General features: G+C 41.8%; 1 protein-coding gene across 10 annotated transcripts in view; it reads right to left on the bottom strand.

The window, feature by feature from the left end:
* PRKAG2 (protein kinase AMP-activated non-catalytic subunit gamma 2) overlaps positions 1–25141 on the bottom strand; it is a 426595-nt gene that overhangs the window by 258104 nt on the left and 143350 nt on the right. For all 10 annotated transcript variants that reach the window (XR_010918707.1, XR_010918708.1, XM_067542741.1 and 7 more), the window contains 2 exons: positions 23547–23618; positions 6965–7244 (listed from right to left, as the gene is read on the bottom strand). Coding sequence is in view for 8 of the 10 variants with exons in the window: in XM_067542741.1 (XP_067398842.1) it covers positions 6965–7244; positions 23547–23618 (352 nt within the window). In the remaining 2 variants the exon portion in view is untranslated. The remainder of the gene's footprint in view (positions 1–6964; positions 7245–23546; positions 23619–25141) is intronic.

Below are 25141 nucleotides of genomic sequence, written 5' to 3'. Positions count from 1 at the left end.
CTGGGACAGGTGTAGCAAGCAGGACCCTGAGGCATCCAGAAGAGGGCCTCTGGGCCTAGTCCACCTCATCACACTTGGTTTCAACAAATAACTGTTGTAGAGAAGAAAAATTAGGAACGCTGACAGCATATTCATACAGGACAAGAAAAAATAAAGTCACTTAATTATTTAAGTGTATCCAGAATGAATGTCTTGGGCTGACACCAAAAGCATATTTGATGGTTTCCAGGAAGTACCCAGATTTCAATCCCATGTTGAGGAAAAGAAACAGAAGATGGGAAGGAATTGGGCATCCAATGCCTGTCCCCCTCACCTAAAGCAACAGCTGGAAATTATTCTCAGAAAGAGGTATTTCAAATTCAGAAACTCCTCCATTTTCTGAGCCATTTCCTATAAGTCTTTTGCTACAGTGCAGTGATAACTTTAAGAGACTTCAAAATATATTTTTATAATTATACATAAATGTAAAGAATTTAGGTATGTTGTAAGTACATCATCTACCCATAATTACAGGGTAATATTGGAAATGGGAGGCAAGGATGGAAAAAGGAAATTAATCAGAAGCCCTCTCCAGATGATTGGAAGGAATAATTATGCTAATAATTATGGCCTGGTCTATACTAGAAAAATGAACCATTCCTGAGAACAGACATCAATCAGTAACTGGTGCAGCAGAAACAGTGCTGGACATAACTTTCTTTGTCTGTGCTTGCAGCTAAACTATATATAGCACCTTTTCAGCTGGACCCATTGCTGATCTGTTGTCAGCAACAGATCATTTTTTTAGTGTAGACAAGCTCAATGAGCAGCACAAATCCCCTTGTGTGGAGAATACAAACAGAAAACAATGATTGGATGTTTTCACACATAAGAATTATTAAAGAAAAGGTGGCCCAAGCATCTTTCCCTGGGCTTCACAGAAGGCTGTTCAAAGGACCAAGGAGGGGGCTGGGAGTGATTGGACTGGAGAGACTGCTGGGAGGAATACATTTTGCCTTCCTTACCAACCCTACAGAGATCAGGGCTGGAAGATGATAAAGCCCAAGATGGCTTTAGCTTTCCATGTTACCCTCGCTGTGATGAGGATTTATCTTAAAAGGATGAGTCTTGGGGGAAACCATGGCAGGGGTCCAAAGACGTCACTCAGATTCCACACCAAAGTTCCTGCCCCTCCTGCTGATCTGGAATCCATGTGGATCCTGGCGGGTTTGGGGGATGCTTCTCAAGGAGAGGGTTAAATTCTGCCTGCCCCGCAACAGAATAATCAGGAAGAAAACTTCCTCAAGGTTATTTCCCAAACTTTAGCTCCCACGCTGTTAGGTTTCCCATAGCAAGGACCAATTGATCCCAGTAGTATCAGAAGAAACAGTTCTATATGCAGTATAGTAGAACAATTGGGGGGGGAAAAAAGCCCACAGTTGTAGTATTTCACAACACAACTTATAACTGATATTTATGTACAGTAGTGATCCAAAGGCTCGGAGGGTAACACACGATGGATTAACAAGGAGAGTCCTGTAGCACTTTACCCCTCTGGAACTTTACACTATGGATTGTACTTACTGACCTCATAAAGAGCTGTCTAAATTTAGAATCCATAAGCAAAAGCAGTGAATTTAGGACAGCCAATTAGCAATTTGTATCAAGTTTACAGGAATATATATTAAGGAAGCTTATTCCTTAGAATAATATATATCAGTAGTTGGAGCCTGACACTGTAAAAATACAATCTGAGTTTGCACACAGCTGCATGCATTCATCCAGAATGCCCTTTGTCAGGCTGACCTGTCTCACTGATCCTGATAATTTGCATAAGTCCTTGCACTTGTTACAGAGTAAGCAGTTTCACAGCAACTTGTTACCAAAACAAGATGCAATGCAATTCTAAAACAAATCTTGGGGGAAATCAAGTTCAGCTTAAAATTGAAGGAAGAGCTTTAGTGTACAGATCTGTCATAGTTAGGAAGCCTTCATGAGAGGAGAGCTTAAATGCTGCAACATGAAACCCTGAAACTTTTTCTATTTTATCATTGGCATATAGGAAACCAGAGCTACGTGCACCATCTTCAGGAATGAGACAGTATAGCATGCAATGTGCATACCTTTTTTGTACACAGAAAACAATCTATCCATTATTGGCTCTCCCAAAGAATAAATAGCATTATAATAAATAAGGTATGTGGCAATTTTTGTATAGTACCCCAATCATCCCTCCATTGAACAATATAATTAGTCTCCCCTGTGATTATCAGTATCTACGTCCAGAGGAAAAATATTAATAGACTGAGGGGATTTCTTCCTCAGATAAAAGTAGGACGTTTCCAGACCAAACTCCCCTCCCAACCTCATACAAAGATTTGAATACGTATCACTCAATTTCGTCATCATTAGAATATAAAGACTATTTTAAAAACAAAATGTTTGAAAGGCAAATAGTTCAGATTGAAGTTTCTGAAAATAACCTTAACTTTGATTCAGTATCTTCTCACCCTGTCTACCACAGGCCTGACTCTTTCCATTGACTTCAGAGGCCTTTGAATCAGACCTCTTAGGCAGCATATTGGTGCAGCATGAGTATTGCTGTTTTTCTAAAAAAAATAATCACTATGGGTATGAGGAAGCATGATTAGAGAAAAATCCCTGCTGCCCCTCAACTACTTCAAAGCACAAAATTAATATATCCTGTTAACTTATTAAATTCCACATAGCTAAATGTTCACCTAAAAATATTAACAGGACTGAATTTCAGCATCTCAGCTGAAAGTCTGCCCCACTTATTCCCTACTCTATAAATAATGCTGTCTTAAATTCTTCTTATACATGTTCTCTCTAAAGCGAGACTAGGATCATAAACTATTACTGTAAAGTAAGAAGAACAGAGCTTCAGATCCCAGAGTGAGTTTGCAGGCCTGGCAATTAGAAAGAGGAGTTTTACTTGCAAGCTGAGCAAATGTGAAATGGAGTCACTGTAAAAGAATTTCAAAATGTCAGTTTTAAAATCACTCTTCATAGCATAGCAATAGTTATGTTAAACCTACTTATTGTCTCTTTATTCAGATCTGAAAAACAACCTCAAATAGACTGACTCGATAATAATCCCAATTTATTCACATTCTTCCTATCTAGCCCCCTCCACTCTATTGAAAAATTTGGTTGTTCTATGCTGGACTGTTTCTTGCTTCCTCTATATTCACAGATGACTAAAACTTGCTACTGTACTCCAGATGCCAGGGCTTTAAGAAGTGACTGCAAGACATCCTTGGATTTGGCTGATATTAGAGAGGTAATTCTTAGATCTGTACCGTACGTAAGATAAGGGTTTGTGGTTACTATTGGAAATGTACATGAGGTATAACTGCAGAGAGTAAAGGCTGTTCTAGTGCATAGATAGAAGATGGATACTCATATAGTCAGTAATTTGTGGAACCGTGATCCATAACTTGAACTTCCTGGGTTCCAAACATATGCTTGTTTTTAAATCAATATTCTAAAAATTTCTTTAAAAACAAAACCATTGTCAGGGAATTTCATATTTTTAATAAAGTATTTAAAAACACATGTGAATATCTGATACAGATTGTGCTCGTTTTTGGGTTTGTTTGTTTGGGGATTTTTTTTGAGGGGTGGGGGTGGGGGGGTTACTTTCATGCTTTGTGAAACCGAGTAGTTTACTTGACCGAAGCGTATGAACTTCATCCAGAAGAAACTCAAGCTAGGCAATGAGGGGTAAAATAGTGAGTGTAGCTCCTTCACATGTTCCTTTTTACAGGAAAAGGCACTGTGACAATCACTGAGCTCTAACAATCAGTTTACAATTTCAAGGCTCTTCTTATAAAGGAAGTTGTTAGCAACCTAACAAAACTGCTACAGTCACATGCAGGAAAATATTTTCCCTCTTATGGCACAAACTTTTTTTAGACCAGAATCAATAGGTTATTACTGAGAACAACAGGAGGGTAAACCAGCAGGGAATGAGACAGAGAGGAACCTTAAGCATTTCAAGCCTCATTAATCACCAAGATGTCCAAGTGCTTTCAACTTCTACCCTTACATGGGAAAGGATCTTAGGTTTCACATCTTCAGTTCAATGTCTGTTTTATTGTAGTCTTATTCCAACCACCACTACTGATCCCATATTGCACAAGCTGAGAAACCAAAATAAATGAAGTGGGAGGGAGGGGGAAGAGATAAATGTATGGGAGAAATGGAGCACTTCAAGAACTGCATATGTACGCTTTGAAGTTAAACCCAAAACATGGGAAGGTGTCACTGCCAAGAGAAACATGGAACACATGGAGCAACATGTTTTGAACTGTGCATGGAAGGAGGAAAAGAAGATTATTATTTTCCAGGACAGTGGGAAATGATTATTTCACAGATTCTCTTGTAAAACAATAATCCAAAATGTAAAGTTTTATTTGGTTCTTTTGTCAACTGCAGACTAGATTACATGAAGATTAGACTAGATTATATGAAGATTTGCTACATGACAGACAAGGGAAAGTTACAGAATCTCATTAGCACCAATTTAGAGAGAGATCGTGATCAAAGCCCCAGTTCAATAAGCACATGCTTGGGTGCTTTACTGAACTGTGGCCCTCACAAACATAGGCCGTGCCAGGTTGCCCATCACCAGAGTAACTCAGCACTGATCTTATATGGTTGGTTTGAATACTTTTTCTAAGAAATTCCCTCATCAGACAACGAAGTTGAAGTGATAAGAGTTTAATAAATGAGATCACTGTTTCATAATCCGTAAGCCAATTCTTTATTTTACTGAGTAGGTAGCATTCACTCGATTTATTTATAAAAAGCCCGTAATATTTCCTTGCTGTTTATCAAGTGTCATAAAGTTCCTGGAGTCTTGGAGAGGCACTTTTAAAAGAAGTGACATAAAAATAAATGCAGTAAATCGTAAGCATGCAATTCCTGTGTAGATATAAAACCTACCAAAATGTGGGGGAGAATGGAGGGAGAGGCAAGTATCTATTCAAGTCTTTTTCAGAAGGGATCTTAGGGAAGGGAACATTCCCTGGAGTAAAAAATGACATTTTGTCTTGTAGCTATTGAAGGGCAAAAGTTACACGGATTTGACTCAACATCACTTACTCTCTGAGAAGCGACTATTCCTGTGTTAAAAAAATAACCAGCATGACTGCTGCAATGATCTCTCTAACAGGAAAGTCACTAATGACTTCTGTTGGCTCTAGTGTGTTCCCATATTCCTGGCTCTGCTATATAGTGACATGACCCTATCTAGGTGCTTTTGCTGAGTGCTGGAGGATCCTTTTGCTTAATATGATGATGGACAGGTCAATCTGGCTAGGATTAGACTTCAGCTTCCAGCCCTGCACAAGAACGTAATTAGGCAGCACCTAAATAATCACAATGTCACTGGAGGACTTTACTGTGCAATTCATATGAGTATTATTATTAAATAAGCTAGCAAGATGAATTTTTCCCATGTGCAATGAGCTAGCATAAAGCTTGTGCAACACTTGAGACACACTCAAACCCTCAAAATAGGGCTAAAATGGGATTTAAAGAGTGCCTGGGCTTTGTGCTGGGATGCAGAGGGTCTGAAAAAACAGACTCCTAGAAAGCCTGTTCGAACTTTAAGTTCGAAGAAGTAATGTCCCTCATTAATGTAGCTAAACTGGATATATCATCTCTAATTGGGTGTAATAGAAATTGGATTCCTTTCTCAGTCCCTGGGAAGTGGTTCAGTGTGGGGAATGAACTGGTAAAGATCTCATCTCAGTTGACTCTGCAGAAAATCTTGACAAATATAATCTCAAATCCTCTACATCTCTGTGTGTGCGTGCATGCACCCACATACATGTGAGAGTATCTCTGTATACAAAAATCACTACAAAGTTGCTTATTCTGATTAGAATAAATATTTCCCTGAAATTCTGTGCAAGTTCAGAAAAAAATTAAAAGGTCCATTATGACACCTAAGGCTCAAAGACGATTCTCGATACATTATGCAATATACATTAGCCACACATAGGTACAGGCATCACTACTACTGTGCCTTTACACCTGTATAGATTGTATTTCTTCCATTCACACAAACAAAAATATAGACAATCCAAACAGTCAGCCAAGTCCAACAATTCCTAATAATAATAAGCAAAAGAAACCTGAGCATTTTCTCTTCTGTGATTCATCTGTGTGTCTGTTTCCTAGGACATCTGAGATGTGTGAGCGCTAACTCTTCAGTTACATTATTCGATTTTAAAACATAAAAGTAAATTGTTTCCTTGATAAATAAGTTATTCAAGTGGCTCATTCAATAACAGTGCACAAACTACTGAAGAGGTACAAACTGTGCATGATAAGGAGTAGTTGTGCTGAATCAGACTGATTGATGTGTCTAGTGGTTTTAGATGGATGAGCTGAAACACCCACTCCATTGTCATCAGATCAGAAAACCATGTCGTTTTCATGTGTATGGTAAGGATAATTTTTTCCATAATAGCACAAATAACATAGGTAAAATAACTGTTGAAATCCTCTAGGTAGTTAATGAAGCAGAACCCCTCTCATGCTGAGTGAAATACACCCCGTGCAGGGGGCCAGCACTAACCCCATGTACCACTTTAGTTCCACTTAAACCCCATGGATGAAATTCCAGGCCCTCTGAAGTCAGTGGTAAAATTCCCATCAACTTCAATGGGGACAGGATTTCACCGAAAGCCTTAAATATTACTTATATGCTGCTTAGGGCTTGTGCTGGCTCTCTGCACAGGGCTAAATTTCTCCCTGTGCCTTTGGAAACCCCGTGATCATTTTTAATACGGCAGCTAGTGTACAGGAAACTGATCAACACATTACGTGAAATTGATAATAAACAGTTAGCAGGTGCCCCATCTGCACTTACTTTACTATAGCAGGGAAAGAATAAGTCAAGCCCAGAGGTACAGGGTATCTTCCTGAAATAACATGATCAATTTCTTACTTTTTCTTGATCTGGAGAAAAACTTGATGCCCCCGGGCGAGGTAGATGGGTTAGAACTGGGAGAAGATTCTTTGGAAGAGGACCTGAAGATCCCACTGAAGCTCATTCGGCGTGGGGAGCGTGGGGGAGACTCATGATATGGGAAGGGGAACACTGTTTTTGGTGAACCTGGGCTATGTTTAGATCTCACAGGGGCAGAAACAGGGCTGGAAGGTCGATTTTGGAGCCCTTTTGAGAAAAGGCCTTTCGAAGGGCTGCCCGTATGGTAGGTCTCTTCCACCTGAGGAGGAGGAAAAAGAAAAAGAAAACATTAATTCAATCCAGTTTGTTCCATTAAAAGTTTCAGAACCTCTGTGGGTATTTCTATACCACAGCTGGGAGGTGGGATTCCCAGTGCGGACAGACAGATTCTCACTAGCCCAGCTCAGGTAGTGTGCTAAAAATAGCAGCGTGGCTGTTGCGGCACAGGCAGTGGCTCAGGCTAGTCACCTGAGTCAAAGTCCGTCTGAGTCCTGGGTCCAAACTGTGGTGGCTAACGTGAGCTGCCACATGCGGTGCAATGACCACGTCTGTCTACCTGGCTGGGAATTACCCCTTCCAGCTGCAGTGTAGCCATACCCTATCTAATTACAATGACATGAATAACGCCCCCCCTCCCCCCCCCCAAACATTCTCCGTGCGGTTAAGTATGTTTCTAAGTGACCAAAAACAACAATCAGGGGTGAAATTCACCCCGTGCAGAAGGCCAGCAGAAGGCTTAGTGGGACTAATTTGGTGAATAGAACTTGTGTGGCCCTCTGCACAGAGATCTATTTCACCCCAACTGTATAAGCTCAGAGGGAAAAATAAGACCAAAAAAATACCATACAACTGTTGGGGGTGAAGAGATTTTCTTATGAATAAAATACTTTGATCGTGAAAAAAAGGGAACAACAAGATTCTTGCTCTCCACAGCATGTGCAAGCAGACACCACACATGGACAGAAGTGAGTTTAAGTGCTAGGGATAGCTGTCCAAAGTGAGTTGTACTGAGTTTTAAACCCCTTGCATGCCTGTTCCTTTATTCTCAATTGCACATGGTAAACAAAGGGTAAAGGTCAAGGCAGACAGCATGCAAATTTGCCATCTTACGCAAGAGCCTCATCATTCTAACAAGGTGTTTAGCTGTATGTTCTTTTCTAGAACTTACACCTGCTTAGTAGGCAGAAGTAACACAGCAGCCAAAGAGCAACACGCTGATTACAACAGAATTGGGCTACCCCACAGCTTGTCTTACCCATCAATTTATACTTTGTGCCAGTTAAGTCTTCTCACCTGCAGAGTGCAGGATCATACCATAAAGTTATGACCAGATCAGGGCCTATTGTGTAGGGGGCTGTACAAGCATATACATAACCACAGTCCATGGCCTCAGGAGTTTATAATAAAAAATGACAAGCAACAGATGGAGGGTGTTGGGAGAGAAATACAATCAGATTTACATAATTGTCATACATACATATTCATTTTTACATAAATACAAAAACACTTCGCTATTTCTGACTCTCCTGTCGCCTATAATTTCATGTGGGCTTTTTGGAAGAAGTGGGTCTTGAGGGAGACTCTATAGTTCTAACTGTAATATTATGTAATGAACTTGATCATTTCCTTTCTACAGAAAAGAAGGACTGTCTTATGGTAAAGGAGCTGGACTGGGACTTCCCAGCTTTGTCACAGACTCCCTGTGTGTCCTTGAGAAAAAGTCACTATCTCTAAGTGCATCAGTTCCCCACCATCTTATACTTCCTTTAGTTAGACTGTAATCTCTGTGGGGCAGAGACTGTGTTTGTTATCGGTTTGTACCGCACAAAGGACATGATCCCATATTGGGTCCTGCAGACACTACCACAATATAAATAAATAAAAACTATAATTATTATACTGTGTAAACATCTTCAAAGTAGTAACATTTTTAAAAGCTATTGCTAATTTTACAGAAATACTACAATACAATTCATATGACTAAAATGACTGAAATTACTTCCACACAGCTTTTGCTCACAGCCAATTAACATAAAAAGCTGACATTCACAGCATATCCTGAGAATACTGCAAATTTAAATGTGTTTAGGGCCAAATACATTAACTGGAAGTGAGGATAAGAGGTACAGTTCTATTAATTTGTCATAACCACAAAGCTGCAATTATTACTACAATTTGAGAACATTTGCAAGTGGATAATTTCACTAATATTTTACCTAAATGACAAGTCCACAAAGAAGGTAAAATAGTGAAGTGTCAATGATTTTTTGTCTGTCACCTTTATTACGTTGCCCTCACTTATCGCGTATCTAGCAATATCAAAACAATGATAAAAGACATAGTTTTAAGTGTTTGTTTATAATATAGGACCTCACTATGCTAATGGATCTACAGAAATTTGGGGGCAAAAAAAAAATTAAAAAAATCAAAGGTTAGGCATTTCTTAAGTAACTTATCAATGTAGCCCATTTAAATACTAGTCAGATACGAAAGAAAATTGTTCTGAAATACTATGCAGAAGCAACAGTATCTTATTCATTTTGATCACCACCATTTCTCTGGTGAATTAGGTAGCTGAGCACCAGGGGGCGAAACAGAACATTTTAAGTGCATGCTACTAAATGAAAGAAAATTACTTCAATCAGTTATTTCATAACTGTACTGCATGTTCATTACATACGGGTCACTCCATCACAGGGGACAGAAGCCTGTGTGACTTTTGGGGGGGCATTAGAATAGTACTTTCTTCTTAGAATATTTGATGCTAACAGCTTAGTAGATTTCAAAAAAGGATTAGTCATTTATATGAGTAAGGACAGCCGCAACAGTTTAGCCTTGCTAGTAGTGTAAGTCACAAGTCACTATCAATCTTCATTCTTCAAGGCACAAAAGCATCACCAGCTGGAGAGTCAGGAAGAAATTTCTCCCATGGTACAGAATTGAACAATCTGATGCATTTGTTAGTATCTTATTTCTCCCTTTGAAGCATCCAGCATTGGCTACTGTTGGAGACAGAATACAGGACTAGGTGGATAATTTTTCTTGTTCTTTATGGACTTTGACTTTCAAAGTCCCATTTGTGCCTTAGGAAAATCTGTCTGGCTGTGATGCAGATGTAGTAAAAATGTCACTCTCCAGTTTCTCTCAGTGACAACCCTCTCACAGGTGTATGTTGGTGCAGGAAAACAAGCACAGTGTGAATCAGGTAGATCTATATGTACATGGTACATGATACAATAGCTCATTCGATACAAGCTGAAGAAGCGGGTATGAAGAGATAAGTGATCAAAATAAATAATGGAAGCACAATGTAAATTAAGACACAGGTGTGGTCTAATGAAATAAAATGGAAGACTGTTTTAGCCAGTGAGCAAGTTATCAAAGATGCCAAGTCCAAACACCTTATTTTAAAAGGGAAAGCTTCCTCCAATGCTGAGGTGGGGGAGAGCACATATAACCCAGGGATTTCAAGATTCAGGTTTAACCTTGGGGTCCCTAAATCTTGGATTGTGGCTGCGAGCACTGGCAAGGATGAAGAATGGGGCTGTGTGACACATTGCTCACAATACCTTGCAGACTCTAATCTGCTTTTTGGATGACAGATAAAATGGTTGTTAAAGACTCCCTAGCACTTGTCACTGGAACTCAGTGTTACCCTGGGTGCTCTAGCCAAAATTCATCTCAGGCAGTTACCTAACAAACTCCCCCTTATAGTTTCATCTGGATACAGCATTCTTCTTCACTTCCTGTCCTCACCTGTCAGGTCGTGTTGCTATGAACTGTCAAGGAGATTTCATGTGCCATCCCAGGGAAAGCCGCACTTCAGTGGCAGTGCAATTTCTCTACTTAATATAGTTTGAAAAGTATTTTGAGTTCTTTCAGCATGAAAAACACTATACAATTATAAGATTATCTAGAAACACACAGTCATGTTCCACCAGACATCCCCTCCAATCTGGTTCCATCCTTCCATTCCACTGAAACTGCTCTCACCGAAGTCTAATGATCTCTTCCTGTACTCCATCCTCATCCCCACTGGCCTTTCTGCTGCCCTTTAAGCTACTTCTCTCCCCTTCTCCTCAATACCCAGTTCTCCCTAGGTTTGCAGAACAATGTTCTCTGTGATCCCCCTTCTCTCTGACCACTCCTTTAATGTCTCTTTTAATGGCCCCTCTTCTCCCTTGTTCCTCCTCGCTGCAGGGGTCCAACACAGCTTTGTTGCTGGTCCTCACATGATCTTCATCTACACACTATCCCTAGACAACTTCATCTAGCTACACAGATTTAGTATAATCTCTATGCTCAGGATTCAATACTTGTCCACACCTGATCTCTGAGCCAAATCCCCCATCTTGGCGCCTCTCCAAAATTTCTGACTGGATGATTCACTGACCACTCAAACTTATACAGCCAACACCAAGTTCATCCCCTCTTCTCCTAAGCCAACATCACTTCCCCATTCTCCATCATTGCTGACACTACTCAACATCCTCCTTATCACCTTCATCTTCAATCCAGCCTCTCATTCCTCCCTCACATCCACATCTAGTGGTTTTCTCTTCTCTATTTCTTACTGAAAAACTGATTCTTCCAAACTGATGTCCCAACAGCTAAGGCACTTGTCTGGACTTTGGTCTTGAAGACTGCAAAGTACTCTTCTCTGGCCTCCTGGATAGACATACCACTCCTCTAAAATCTGTCCAAAACACTGTTGCCAAAATGATCCCTCTCACCATCCGACCACAAGTTCAAAGGTACCCAGCACCTCTGAAAAATCAGTTTACTTTGATTCAACTTCTAATTAAGGATTTAGATTCTTAACTCTAGATACTCATGTTTGAAAATATTGGCTTATTCCCAGATTAGAAATGGGCTCAAAATAATACTCTGGTTTTAACACTCATGAATTTAGGGAACATTTTGATCTGAAATGTGTGTCTTTGAGCCAAGCTCCTATTAAATACTCTTGTGCTGATCTCCCCCTCTTCCCATTCAGAGGGGCTAGGATGTTTATGGAACATTTGGGTTTTGTTATCCTTCTCTTTCAGTGAGTTATTTGACCTTAATTATGCTTCTATACTGAAAAAAATGAAAGCAGATTAACAGGAAAGGAATCGCCTTCTATTCCCCTTGATGAGGAGAGTAAATGTAATTATAGAGAATACACTAGCTAGAAGTTTGCATTTATTTCCTGCCCTTCCAGTGAATCTTAATAAGAGGCTCTTTGATAAACTTAATTGGATGACTTCCTCATTCTGGTGGAACAAAAGAGCTCATAGAATCAGAAGAGCTGGCTTGATTTTCCAGAAAATAATGGAGGGTTTGCATTCCCATGCAGCATGTGGTTACGCTCTGCACTATTACTTTCCTTGATTCTGCATGAGTGACAGCAAGGAGATGCCAAAACAGCCTACAGAATCAGAGAGATGTCACTTTTCTAAAATAAAATAGGATGTGACCAAGTTGGCTGACCTGGTAGCCTAGTGAAAGTGCTCTGCACACACTTCCATGTGACTGACCTGGGTTATGTTTCTGATCTCAGGCCTGGTGCACACTGCTGTGCTGTGTTGACGTGAGATACGCTAGTTACATAATGTAATTAGTGTATCTCACATGACACTACGTTGACGGGAGACTACGTTGACGGGAGACACATACTCACGACACTACGCTGACGGGAGACACTCCCCCGTCAACACTACCTTCCGCCTTTCGGGGAGGTGGACTAATTCAAACGACGGGAGAGCGCTTCCCCATCAACTGAGTGGGTCTAAATCGATGCTGCTGCATCGACGCCTGCCACAGCGGCCGTATAGACATGCCCTCAGTTTCCAAAGCCAGCAGGGGTTGGAAGTACTCTAGAGCATGAGGCCGTGTCTATACTATGAGTGCTAGTGTGGTACACGTAGAGCCCTGCAGCTGTGTCACTGTACACACTTTCTGCACTGATGGAAGAGGTTTCTCCATGGCTGTAGTTAATCTACTGGTCCAAGTGGCAGTAGCCAGGTCGATGGAAGAAGTCTTATTGACTGAGCTGCATCTATACTGGGGGTTAGGTCGGCTTAACTAAAGAACTCATGGGTGTGAATTTTTTGCACTCCTGAGTGAAATAGCTAGGTCCATCTAAATTTTAAGTGTAGACCAGGCTACACTGAATATTCAGCACTCTCGGGGAAAAAAAGTGACCACTGTTAATATAGACCCCTTCGGGGCAGTCCTTAAATGGAGTCTGATCCATTCTTTCTCAGCTGACGGGATGGGGACTGCCACATGGGATATCACTGGGATGAGAGAAAAATGAGTAAATCCTCTAGATTCCAAAAGAGATGACAGGAGAGACAATAACTTGCAGTCACATTAATTGTCAATGACCTTCCATGCCCAGCACACAGAGAGCTGGAAAATGGAAAATTCCCCCGGGGAAGGATAGGAAGGGACAACACGTTAGAAACGGCTTTTAAAATGAGACACATTCCCTAGCATGGGAGACAATCACCAGAAAGAACTGGAAGAGTGAGGATATAGAGAGTCCAGGACTCCCTCAAGGACACTAAGACCCAAAGCGCTCTCATGAGGGCTAAGGAAACTGAGGGAGGGTCTTACATGCAGGGGTGGGAGTGAGTGAGTGAGTGAGTGAGTGCGTGCGTGCGTGCGTGCGTGCGTGCGTGCGTGCGTGCGTGCGTGCAGAAGTAAATGGTGCCAAAGTCTCAAAGAGTTAAACAGTAATCCAGAGTGCCCCATAGGTGGTGCTCTGGGAAAGACTTTCTTGAGCTATTAGGGACACCTGAGGGATCAGCACTGGTTTTGGGGCCCAGAGCAGCTGAACTGGGGGATCCCTCATCCCAATTAGGGGATACAAAAGACAAGTTCTGTTCGCCAGGAGTGTGTCAGAGAGGTCAGACTAAGACTGTGTCAAGACACTGCTCATATCCAGTGGGCTTACAGGAAATTGAGATCCAAGGGTTGGGTCCAACACAGCAGGCTTGTGTCTGACAACAAGGGGAAGCTCGTCAAGGGCCGTGACTGCAAGGTCTTCTAACTGCTATGCTCTTCCTACCAGCACCACATCACTCTTCCCCACATTCAGTTTCAGCTAACTGCTCATCTCAGGGAGATGGTGTTCACAGATTCTAAGGCCAGAAGGGACCACTGTGATCATCTAGTCTGAGCCCTGTATAACACAGGCCATAGCCCTTCCCTGAATTAATTCCTATTTGAACTAGAGCAGTGTTTCTCAACCTTTTAAGTAGCAAGTACCCCCTAACTTCTGGAAATTTTAATAAGTACCTCAACATCCAATTTTCCACTCTGAGAAATACAATCGTTCTCCCCTTTACTGCTGGACGACTGTATTTCTCGTAAAGCAGGAGAGTTCTGAGTTCTGCAGTGCTGTGTGGCTGTGGCAGATCACAAAACCCCCTGCTGTTTCTCCTCTCCTTCATCCTCCCCTTCGTCCATATAGGAGCAAAGGTCAACACCAGCCAGTCACTATGGCCTGAAGGTAGGGTCACGTGGTGTTCTCTTCACACACGCGGGAATTTGTGAGGTACGAGCAGGCAGCAGCGGCCCACCAGAGTGGATAGCAGCGCTCCCCATGGCCGTCCCTAGGGGAGTGCGGGCTTAGGGTAAATCACACTGTGTGGGCCCCTCTTAACATTTTTATACTGGTAAAATCTGGGGCTGTCATAATTGTCAATTTCACTGCTCAACTAGAGCAGTAAAACTGACAAGTAAGCCTGCGGGTAGGGCCAGGCTTCAGAACTGGGCAAGCCACTGGGCTCTCCGCCTGGCTTTCTGGGCACCGGGCTTTGAGCCGAGGAGGGGAGCTGCCACCTGGGCAAGTTGCAGGCGACTGCTGTCTGACTGCCAGCCTGGGAGGTGGGCAACTGCCATCTGCTCCAAGCTGGGGCAGAAGAGGCTTCCGCACAGGCTGGGACCCAGGGATGTGGGCAGGTGGCAGGCAGCTTCAAGCCAGGGTGTGGGAGGCTGTCTCTCGGCTCAGAGCTGGGGCGCGGGTGGCAGCCACCCAGCCGTGAGCCCAGTTCGCAGGGTGCAGGAGGCTGCCAGCGGGCTCCCACCTGGGAGCTGGGACTGGGCAGGATGCAGACGGTTGCTGCCTGGCTTCCCAAAAAGCCAGCGGCTGCTGTCCGGCATCCCAAAAACCTGGCGGCTGTCGCCCAACTTCTCAGGACTGGGGCAGCTGCCATCTACCTCCCAGCTAGAAGGTAGGACCAGGCAGGAAGCCGGGACCTGCTGCCTGCCTCCCCCAGAAGCCGGTAGCTGCCGCCTGCCTCCCAGCTGGGAGCTGGGACCGGGTGGGAAGCAGGTGGCTGCTGCCTGGCTTCCCCAGAAGTTGGCAGCTGCTGTCCACCTCCCTTCATTGGCTTTTTCACCATGTACCCCCTACTTGTGTCACACGTACCACAGGTTGAGAAACTATGAACTAGAGCATATCTTTTAGAAAAAAACTGTCTTGATTTTTAAAATTGTAATTGATGGAGAATCCACTACAGCCCTTGATAAATATGCCAATAGTTAATAAACAGTCACGTTTAAATTTTGCATCTTACTTCTAGTCTGAATTTGTCTAGCTATAACTTCCATCCTTTGGCTCTCGCTGTACTGTTGTCTGTTAAATTGAATTGCCCTATATTATCAAATTTCGATTCCCCATTTAGATACTTATAAACTGTGGTCAAGTCACCACTTATCCTTCTCTTTTGTTAAACTAAACAGATGGCGCTCCTTGAGTCTGTCACTGTAAGGAATGTTTTCCAATCCATCTCATGGCTCCTTTCTGAACCCTCTCCAATTTATTAACATCTTTCTTGAACTGTGGATACCAGCACTGGATGCAGTATTTCAGCAACAGTTGCACCAGTGCCAAATACAGAAGCACTGTAACCTCACTATTTCTCATCAAGATTGCCCTGTTTATATACCCAAGGATAGCATTAACCCTTTTGGCCACAGTGTAGCACTAGGAGCTCGTATTCAACTGACCATCCACCATGACTCAAGTCCTTTTCAGAGTCACTGCTTGCAAGAATGGAGTCCCCCATACTGTAAGTATGGCCTACATTCTTTGTTCTGAGATGGATGACCTTACATTTGGCCATATTAAAATACCTATTGTTTGCTTATACCCAGCTTTCCAAGCAATTCAGATGGCTCTGTATCAGCGACCTGTCTCTCTCTGTTATTTATCACTCCCCCCAAATGTGTGTGTCATTTTCAAATTTTATCAGCAATGATTTTATGTTTTCTTCCAGGTCATTAATACAAAATGTAAATAGCATAATGCCCAGAACTGATCCCTTTGGGACCCCACTAGAAACAAACCTGCTTTGATGATGATTCCCCATTTACAGTTACATTCCAAAACCTATTAGTTAGCCAGTTTTTAATCAGTTCAGTGTGTGACATTAATTTTGCATATTCTAGGTTCTTAATGAAAATGTCCTGCAGTACCAAGTCTAATGCCTTATGGAAGTCTGAGAATATTACCTGAACATACTCAACTTTTTCAACCATCTTTGTAATCTCAAAAAAATACCAAGTTAGTTTGACAGGATCTATTAACCTGTGCTGATTGGCATTAATTATATTACCCTTCTTTAATTCTTTTTTAATTGAGTCCCATATCAGCCTTTCCATTATTTTGCCTGGGATCAATGTTAGGCTAATAGGACTATAATTACCCAGTCATCTTGGTTACTCTTTTTAAATATTGGCACAACATTAGCTTTCCTCCACTTCTCTGGAAGTTCCCCAGTGTTCTAAGACTTATTGAATATCATCAATAATGGTTCAGCACGCTCCTTGGCCAGTTCTTTAAAAACTCTTAGATGCAATTATTCAAACCTTATTATTTTAAAATGTCTAGCTGTAGTACCTGCTATTTAACATCCTCCTTAGTTACTGTTGGAATGGAAAGTACTTCATCACCATCATATGATATAAATACACCAATTGGCTTTTTCCTAAACATTAAACAAATATTTATTAAACATTTCTGCCTTTTCTGCATTATTATTGACAATTCTACCATTTCCATCTAGTAATGGACCAATACCATTGTTAGGATTCCTTTTGTTAAATTTCCTTTTCCGATACTTAACTCTTCTGGCCATTGGTTTTTCTTTGTGTTCTCTTTTGTTTCTCATCAATTTACTTCAATTCCTAGCTTCTGAGTTATATTCATTATTATCAACTTCCCCTTTCTTCCATTTGTTTTATAGGTATTTTAAAAATGTTTATAGCTGCTTTCACTTCCCCTTCTAAGACAAGTTTTTTGTTTTGTTTTATATTTTAACAAGCAGGGTATCCTTTCTTCATTGTGGCTTTTTAGACATCTAGTAACATTTCTTAAACTGTTCAAATTATCATTCACAATTTTCTGTTCAAATTCTCTCTCTCAACTGATTTGGCTCTTAATTGTTTTCAGTTTTGTGAAATTAGCCCTTTTAAAGAACCAAGAACATACATATTACTGGTTAGGACTTCATTCTGCTTGCACATAACAAATGTAATCAAGTCTTTATGATCCCTTGTAGCTAAGGGACCATTAATTTTTAGTTCTGTGATCAAATCCTGTTTATCTGTTAGATGAGGTCTAACATAGAAGCCGCCTTTGTTGGATGCAGTACGTTGTGAGTTAGGAAATTGTTATCTATGGCTTTTCGAAATTATAAGGATATTTTAATAATGGCAGCATGAGATCATGGGTCACTCAGATTGAAGTCCCCCATGATAATATATCTTTTTTCCCCCCCTATACATTATAGACAGGTGCTTAAGAAGCTGATCATCCTGTTCTCTAGTGTGATTTGGTGGTCTATAGCAAGACACCAACTGCTATCCCACCATGTACTTTATCTGTTAGAATATTAATCCATATGCATTCAAGATCATTTGGTTCCAACTTGTCAGTGACTTGGAAATAGGTAATGCTATTTTGGACAGAATGTCACTCCCCATCACCTTCGGTACACTCAATCCTTCCTAAATAGACCATAACCACTATCAAACATTCATATCATGTGAATCTTTCCACCAGGTTTCAGTAATGCCAACTAGGTCAAATTTACTCTCATAAATGAGCAATTTCAATCGAACAGTAGTGTGTACATCAGCTGTAAAAGAGATGTATAGCTAAGTATATTGCTGAGGCTTCAGTCCATGTTTTCTCACTGTCTTACCAGCTATTTCATAGAGATGTTGAATATGTCAGAACTGAGCCCTGTGGGACTCCATAAGTAAGATCTCTGAAGGTGGGGCAACAAACTGCCTTAATGATACTCTGAGTTCTGCTTCTGGTGTGACATGCTGCAGAAGCAGCACTTGTTGATCAGGTGAATGTTCTCCCCCTGTCTGTAGATAGGGGAAGTACATCAGTATTCATGCTTTATGGAGAACTTGGTACGGTTGATTGCAAAATACTCCTGTCCAGGAGTATTCTGAAATAATGTAAGTTCTCCTTCTGATGGAACTGCAATCCCTGCCGTGAACAGGGAAAGAAGAAAACTGAGCTGAGGTTAACTCCTTGTTCACATGGCACCAGACTGTGAGGTGAGGAAGAATGGTTATGGCTTATTATTATTAATTATTATTATTAAGTTTATGTGATTAAGGCACTGGATGGGACTCAGGAAGCCTGGGTTCTGTGCCTAGCTCTGCCACAGACTTCCTGTGTGACCTTGGGCAAAGCATTTTCTGTCCTTCAGTTTACTATTTGTACAATAAGGATAATACTTCCCTGTCTGAAAGGGATATTAGGAGGATACATTCATTAATGAGTGTGAGCTGCTCAGACATTACAATGATGAGCACCACAGGAAAACCTTACAAATACATTTTCTAAAAGTGCCTTTGCACACTTTCACTAAGAACAACAGACAAATTTAAGGAAAAACTTTAAAAGCAGATGATAGTGAGATCTTGTGGACTATTCACCTTTAACTCACTCCACAGTCTAGACAGTAAAAGGAGCTAAGTATGAAAAGAAAGACACCTCTAATTTACTGCTGGTGCTGGTCTCCAAAATGATTAGGGGCATGGGAAATGCAGACTCTATATATGAAGGGGTCACCTTTTTTAGCATGTCCAAATTAGATGGGTCAGACTGTGACTTCAACCTGGGATAAGGGAGAACCACTTCACCTGAAAGTTCAATAGTACAGTAATTCAAGCTGTTTGTTTGCTTATCCCTAGCAAAGGCTGACTTATACTTTTATTTAGAATTATATAACATACTACTGACTGATGCTAGGACTAATTCACTTATGGGAGAGATCTCATGCATTATGCTCATGAAGTGCAAGGTAATAAGTAGGACGAGATGCATGTAATGGATGTTATTATATGGTCTATTCCCTATCAGAGATTGGGAACATTCAGCTGTTCTCATCCCATTTTGGAGCACAGGATTGAACACATCTTGAAGTGGAATATTAGAAAGCATTGAAGGTCCTAGATTTCAACTGAAAAAAATCACACAGTTTAAAAAAGCAATTTCATGCCTCTTCAAGACCCATCCTACAGCTGTTCCATGCATAGAATTTAAAGTCAATGGCAGTTCTACAGGCTGAGTGGCAGCAGAACAGAACTGGACACAAGTGTTTAAAAAAATATCTTTACTGGACTTGCAAAAAGAAGAGGTGGCTGCTGGGTAACGTAATTCCAGCTCTTCCCAAGATCACTGATCAGCATGACATCACAAAACTAGCAGAAAAAATTCAGGCACCTCCAAAATGTCAAAGGAGAACTTCAAAGAGGCACCATACAGCCTTGGGAATGGGTAAGGCCACAAGAGAAAATGTTATATGTTTTTTTCAGGACTGACCCTCATATAGCTTTCCCATCACCAGGTGAAAAAAGGAGACTGAAGATGGAGAAAGCAGTTTTTACAGCCTTTCATCATCATAAAAATTCAGCACAAAGATGTCACACTGTTCCTTTATGCAAATCTATGATATATATATTTCAGTGACTTTGTACATTACCCCTCTCCCTCCAGCGTCTACATGAGTTCCCTCCTATCCATCTCTGGCTCCTGCATCACAGTCTTAGGTCTGTGACATTAGGATGCTGAACTACTGATGGATTGCAGCAGCTTCTAACATGATTATCCTTTACTCGGAGGTACAAAGTAATAGAGAAAAAAGTGCTATCAAAAGCCAATTTATTTAAGTGCCACTTTTGGATGCATATTAACTTCACTGGGGCAACATTTGTCATTTCCCTGCCTTGAACCACAAAATACAGACACTTGGATAAACAGACTGTAAGAGGTCTAACTTTACCATAGAGTCTATATTCTTTGCTTAAGCATTCTCATGAGTCAGAACAGGCTGTTTTGCAGATATAAGTGGAGTTAGCACTTTTTTGGGGAGGTGTACTCTTCATTCTCCAGACTGGACAGCCTGGCCACCTCCTCCCCATCGGACCTACTGCACTCCTAGAATAGCCATTTTGGAAGGAGATCAGACCCAGTGATAGCATCTTCCAAACTCTATTGGAGCTGTGAGGCCAGGACTTTAGGAGCCAGGAGACCCCAGTCACAACCGGTGCCATTGTGAAGGATGTGGAGCTACTCTAACAAGTTTTGAATACAATCTTTCTAGGTGTTTGTCTGACTGCTGTAAGGGATGTTTACTGAATTAATATGTTCAGTTTAACAGTAGGCTTGTTACACAAGCAGGAAGGCAAGGGAATAGCTTCTGGTTAGATACCTCCAAGAGGATTAAGGGAGAATGCGTGAGCCATTAAAGAGAAAGTTCCTAGATCCTTGGCTCCAGGTACATTTTTACAACTTATTTTGCCAATCCTGGGAATAAACAGATAAGAAAGACCATAAAGAAAGAGCTAAAAGGACTCACTGGCCAGAGGTCAGGGAGCTGATCATAGGGAACAATCTGACACCCACAGACATCTGCTTGTTTAATGTATAACATCACACAGCAAAACCTCTCTGTGAATCACAGTAGCTAACCATATTCCTAGTGATAACTGTTGTAATATAGTGAGGAGTGTTACTGCATGAAGTTAAGTTTACTTTGCAGCATTTATAGCAACGGTGTGTAGAAAGGACTATTTTTCTTTTTTCAAAGGAAGTATCACATCAGTACAACAGTGGTACAGGGCAATCCAGCAGTGGCTAATTTATCCCTGGTGTAATTCCATGGGCGTGGGGAGTTACAGCAGGGAAGAATCAACCTAGGCAGCAGTGACCATGAGATGGTCGAGTTCAGGATCCTGACGAAAGGAAGAAAGGAGAACAGCAGGATACGGACCATGGACTTCAGAAAAGCGGACTTTGACTCCCTCAGGGAACTGATGGGCAGGATTCCTTGGGAGGCTAATATGAGGGGGAAAGGAACCCAAGAGAGCTGGCTGTATTTTAAAGAAACCTTATTGAGGGCACAAGAGCAAACCATCCCGATGTGCAGAAAGAATAGCAAATATGGTAGGCGTCCAGCTTGGCTTAACAAAGATGTCCTTGGCGAACTTAAACGCAAAAAAGAAGCTTACAAGAAGTGGAAGCTTGGTCAGATGACTAGGGAGGAGTATATAAACACTGCTCGAACGTGCAGGAATGAAATCAGGAAGGCCAAAGCGCAATTGGAGTTGCAGTTAGCAAGGGAAGTGAAGGGGAACAAGAAGGGTTTCTACAGGCATGTGGCCAACAAGAGGAAGGTTCGGGAAAGTGTGGGCCCCTTAGAGAATGAGGGAGGCGACCTAGTGACGGAGGATGTGGAGAAAGCTGAGGTACTCAATGCCTTTTTTGCCCCTGTCTTCACAGACAAGATCAGCTCCCAGACTGCCGTACTGGGTGGCACAGAATGGGAAGGAGGCGAACATCCCGCAGTGCTGAAGGAATGGGTTAAAGACTATTTAGAAAGACTGGACATACACAAGTCCATGGGGCCGGATGCAATGCACCCGAGGGTGCTGAGGGAGTTGGCTGAGGTGATTTCAGAGCCATTGGCTATTATCTTTGAAAGCTCGTGGCAACAGGGGGAGGTCCCTGAGGACTGGAAAAAAGCAAATATAGTGCCCATCTTCAAAAAAGGGAGGAAAGAGGATCCAGGGAACTACAGACCGGTCAGCCTCACCTCAATCCCTGGAAAAATCATGGAGCAGGTCCTTAAGGAATCCATTTTAAGGCACTTGGAAGAGAGGAAGGTGATCAGGAACAGTCAACACGGATTCACCAAGGGAAAGTCATGCCTGACCAACCTGATTGCTTTCTATGATGAGGTGACTGGCTCTGTGGATGTAGGGAAGGCGGTGGACGTGATATATCTTGACTTTAGCAAAGCTTTTGATACGGTCTCTCACGGTATTCTTATCGGCAAGTTAAAGAAGTATGGGTTGGATGAATGGACTATAAAATGGATAGAGAACTGGCTAGATCAGCGGGCTCAACGAGTAGTGATCAATGGCTCCATGTCTAGCTGGCAACCGGTCACAAGCGGAGTGCCCCAGGGGTCGGTCCTGGGGCCGGTTTTGTTCAACATCTTTATTAATGATCTGGAGGATGGGGTAGATTGCACCCTCAGCAAGTTTGCAGACGACACTAAGCTGGGGGGAGTGGTAGATACCCTGCAAGGTAGGGATAGGATACAGAGTGACCTAAACAAACTGGAGGATTGGGCCAAAAGAAATCTAATGAGGTTCAACAAAGATAAGTGCAGAGTCCTCCACTTAGGAAGGAAGAATCCCATGCACAGCTATAGACTGGGGACCGACGAACTGGGCAGCAGCTCTGCAGAAAGGGACCTGGGGGTAATGGTGGATAAAAAGCTGGATATGAGTCAGCAGTGTGCCCTGGTTGTCAAGAAGGCTAATGGCATATTGGGCTGCATTAGGAGGGGCATTGCCAGCAGGTCACGGGAAGTGATTATTCCCCTCTATTCGGCATTGGTGAGGCCGCATTTAGAATATTGTGTCCAGTTTTGGGCCCCCCACTACAAAAAGGATGTGGACAAGTTGGAGAGAGTGCAGCGGAGGGCAACCAAAATTATTAGGGGGCTGGAGCACAGGACTTATGAGGAGAGGCTGAGGGAACTGGGCTTGTTTAGTCTGCAAAAGAGAAGAGTGAGGGGGATTTGATAGCAGCCTTTAACTACCTGAAAGGGGCTTCCAGGGAGGATGGGGCTAGGCTGTTCTCGGTGGTGGCAGATGACAGAACAAGGAGCAACGGTCTCAAGTTGCAGGGCGGGAGGTCTAGGTTGGACATTAGGAAAAAGTTTTTTACTAGGAGGGTGGTGAAGCACTGGAATAGGTTACCTAGGGAGGTGGTGGAATCTCCATCCTTAGAGGTTTTTAAGCTGAGGCTTGACAAAGCCCTGGCTGGGATGAGATAGCTGAGGTTAGTCCTGCTTTGAGCAGGGGGTTGGACTAGATGACCTCCTGAGGTCCCTTCCAACTCTAATATTCTATGATTCTATGACCCCAAGACTCCCACCCTCTGCAAACCTAAGAAAAATAAAATATGTTTATGCTACCACAAGCACTAAGAAATTACCGTAAGAATGAAGCCTTTGAAACGTCCTACCTTTTGAGAAGCATTTTTGTCTGAGCTGTCCACATCTCCATCCAGAAATGGCATGGCAAATGAGCTAAGATCCTAAGAGAGGAGAGAAGGAAAAGTAATGCCTTACATTAATACCTTTCTCCTGCTTTGCTTTAGGTCTTCATATTGTTCTAGTCCACAGTTTTATTCCTGAAGTACCCATTGGCATACCATGAACTGCTTTACAAGTAAGCTTTAATAACTGCTGCAAAAGACCCTCTTCAGTACTCCCTCCCTCTGAAGTCAATGGGAGATTTGTTTGAATAAGGCAGGAGTAAGGAGTACTTAGCAGGGGTATAGACCTCATCCCTGGAGAATCAGAACCTAGCACCTTATGCTAGGACTTTCAAAGGAGAGTAATGGAGTCAGATGTCCAGATTCCAATGAAATTCATAGGAGAGGATATTTGGGATATACACACTTGTTCACCAACTCCTATATCTTGCCTCTAGCAGTGACAACGTTATTATTTTAAGCAAGCAAATTAACAAGAGAAAAAATAGATGATCTGAAAATATGCAACACATGTATAGGAGAGAGAAGACTGATACAGCATGGAGGTGGGAAAATAACCCATGTAATTTCACACATTAGAGAGAAGCATACGATTGACCAAATGAAGTGGAACAATGAGACAAGTATGCATGGTCATCCTTAGTTAATGAAAACAAACTGCAATTATATTCCACTCCCCGCTGCCTGTTCCACTTAGATCACTTTCCAGCTCATCACTTGGACCTGCACAGTTTTTTTAATTAATAATTAAATGTTTTGCATAAGACTCAGGTTTACCATCCATCTGATTTAAGAGTTGGGTATGCGCAACTCACGCTATACTTCTCAGAATGGAGTTATTCAACTTTGTGAACAGAAGTTCTGTAACAAGATACCTGACTTCACTTTGAGCATTGGATCCTGGGCTGAATAAGTATTTTTCCTGATGTAGAACCTCCCCACTTCTTGTGCATCAGTTCAAATGCAGGCCATTTTAGTAGTGGCTAAAAGTTATCAGCAAATGGCCGTTTGGTGGGTCTCAGTCCGGTTATTCATGCAAAAGTGTCTGCATCACAAAAGCCACCACCAAAATTGGCTCCCTTTTTTGGAAGTGCCATCGGAGAACCTCTGTTCAATCCCTCTTTAAAAACAGCACTTACATTTGTACCTCATCCAATAGCATTAATATCTTTTTTTGCACAGTTCATACAAACTTAACTTGTGATTAAAGAGTTCTTCATTAAAAATTAACTTTGTTCTTTTTTTGTTATCAGAGGTGTTTTTTGTTTGTTTTTTATTGGCCAAAAAAAAAAAAAAAAAAAAAAAAAAAAAAAAAAGCATTTGGCAAAATGAGCAGATGGCAGGCCAACAATTGGTCTCATCCCAGATTGCACAATCATCCTAATTCCAAAATATCCATTTTTAATCACAAAGAAACTTCAGACACTCTTAAGGTTTGTGCCTTTATAATTTTCCATTTATATAACTAAGAATAAATCTGAATATTTTGGCCTCAACCTCTCCATCTCAAAATTCTCATTCCCCTTTCCTCTGGCTGGTTTGACAGCAGAACTACCAGCTTT

This window comes from Emydura macquarii, unplaced genomic scaffold (assembly GCF_026122565.2).
Source record: "Emydura macquarii macquarii isolate MOO-44397 ecotype Brisbane River unplaced genomic scaffold, CSIRO-AGI_Emac_v2 contig_719, whole genome shotgun sequence".
Classification (NCBI taxonomy): Eukaryota; Metazoa; Chordata; order Testudines; family Chelidae; genus Emydura; species Emydura macquarii.
Note: the sequence above shows the minus strand (reverse complement) of the source record. Positions and strands in the feature narration are given on the sequence as shown.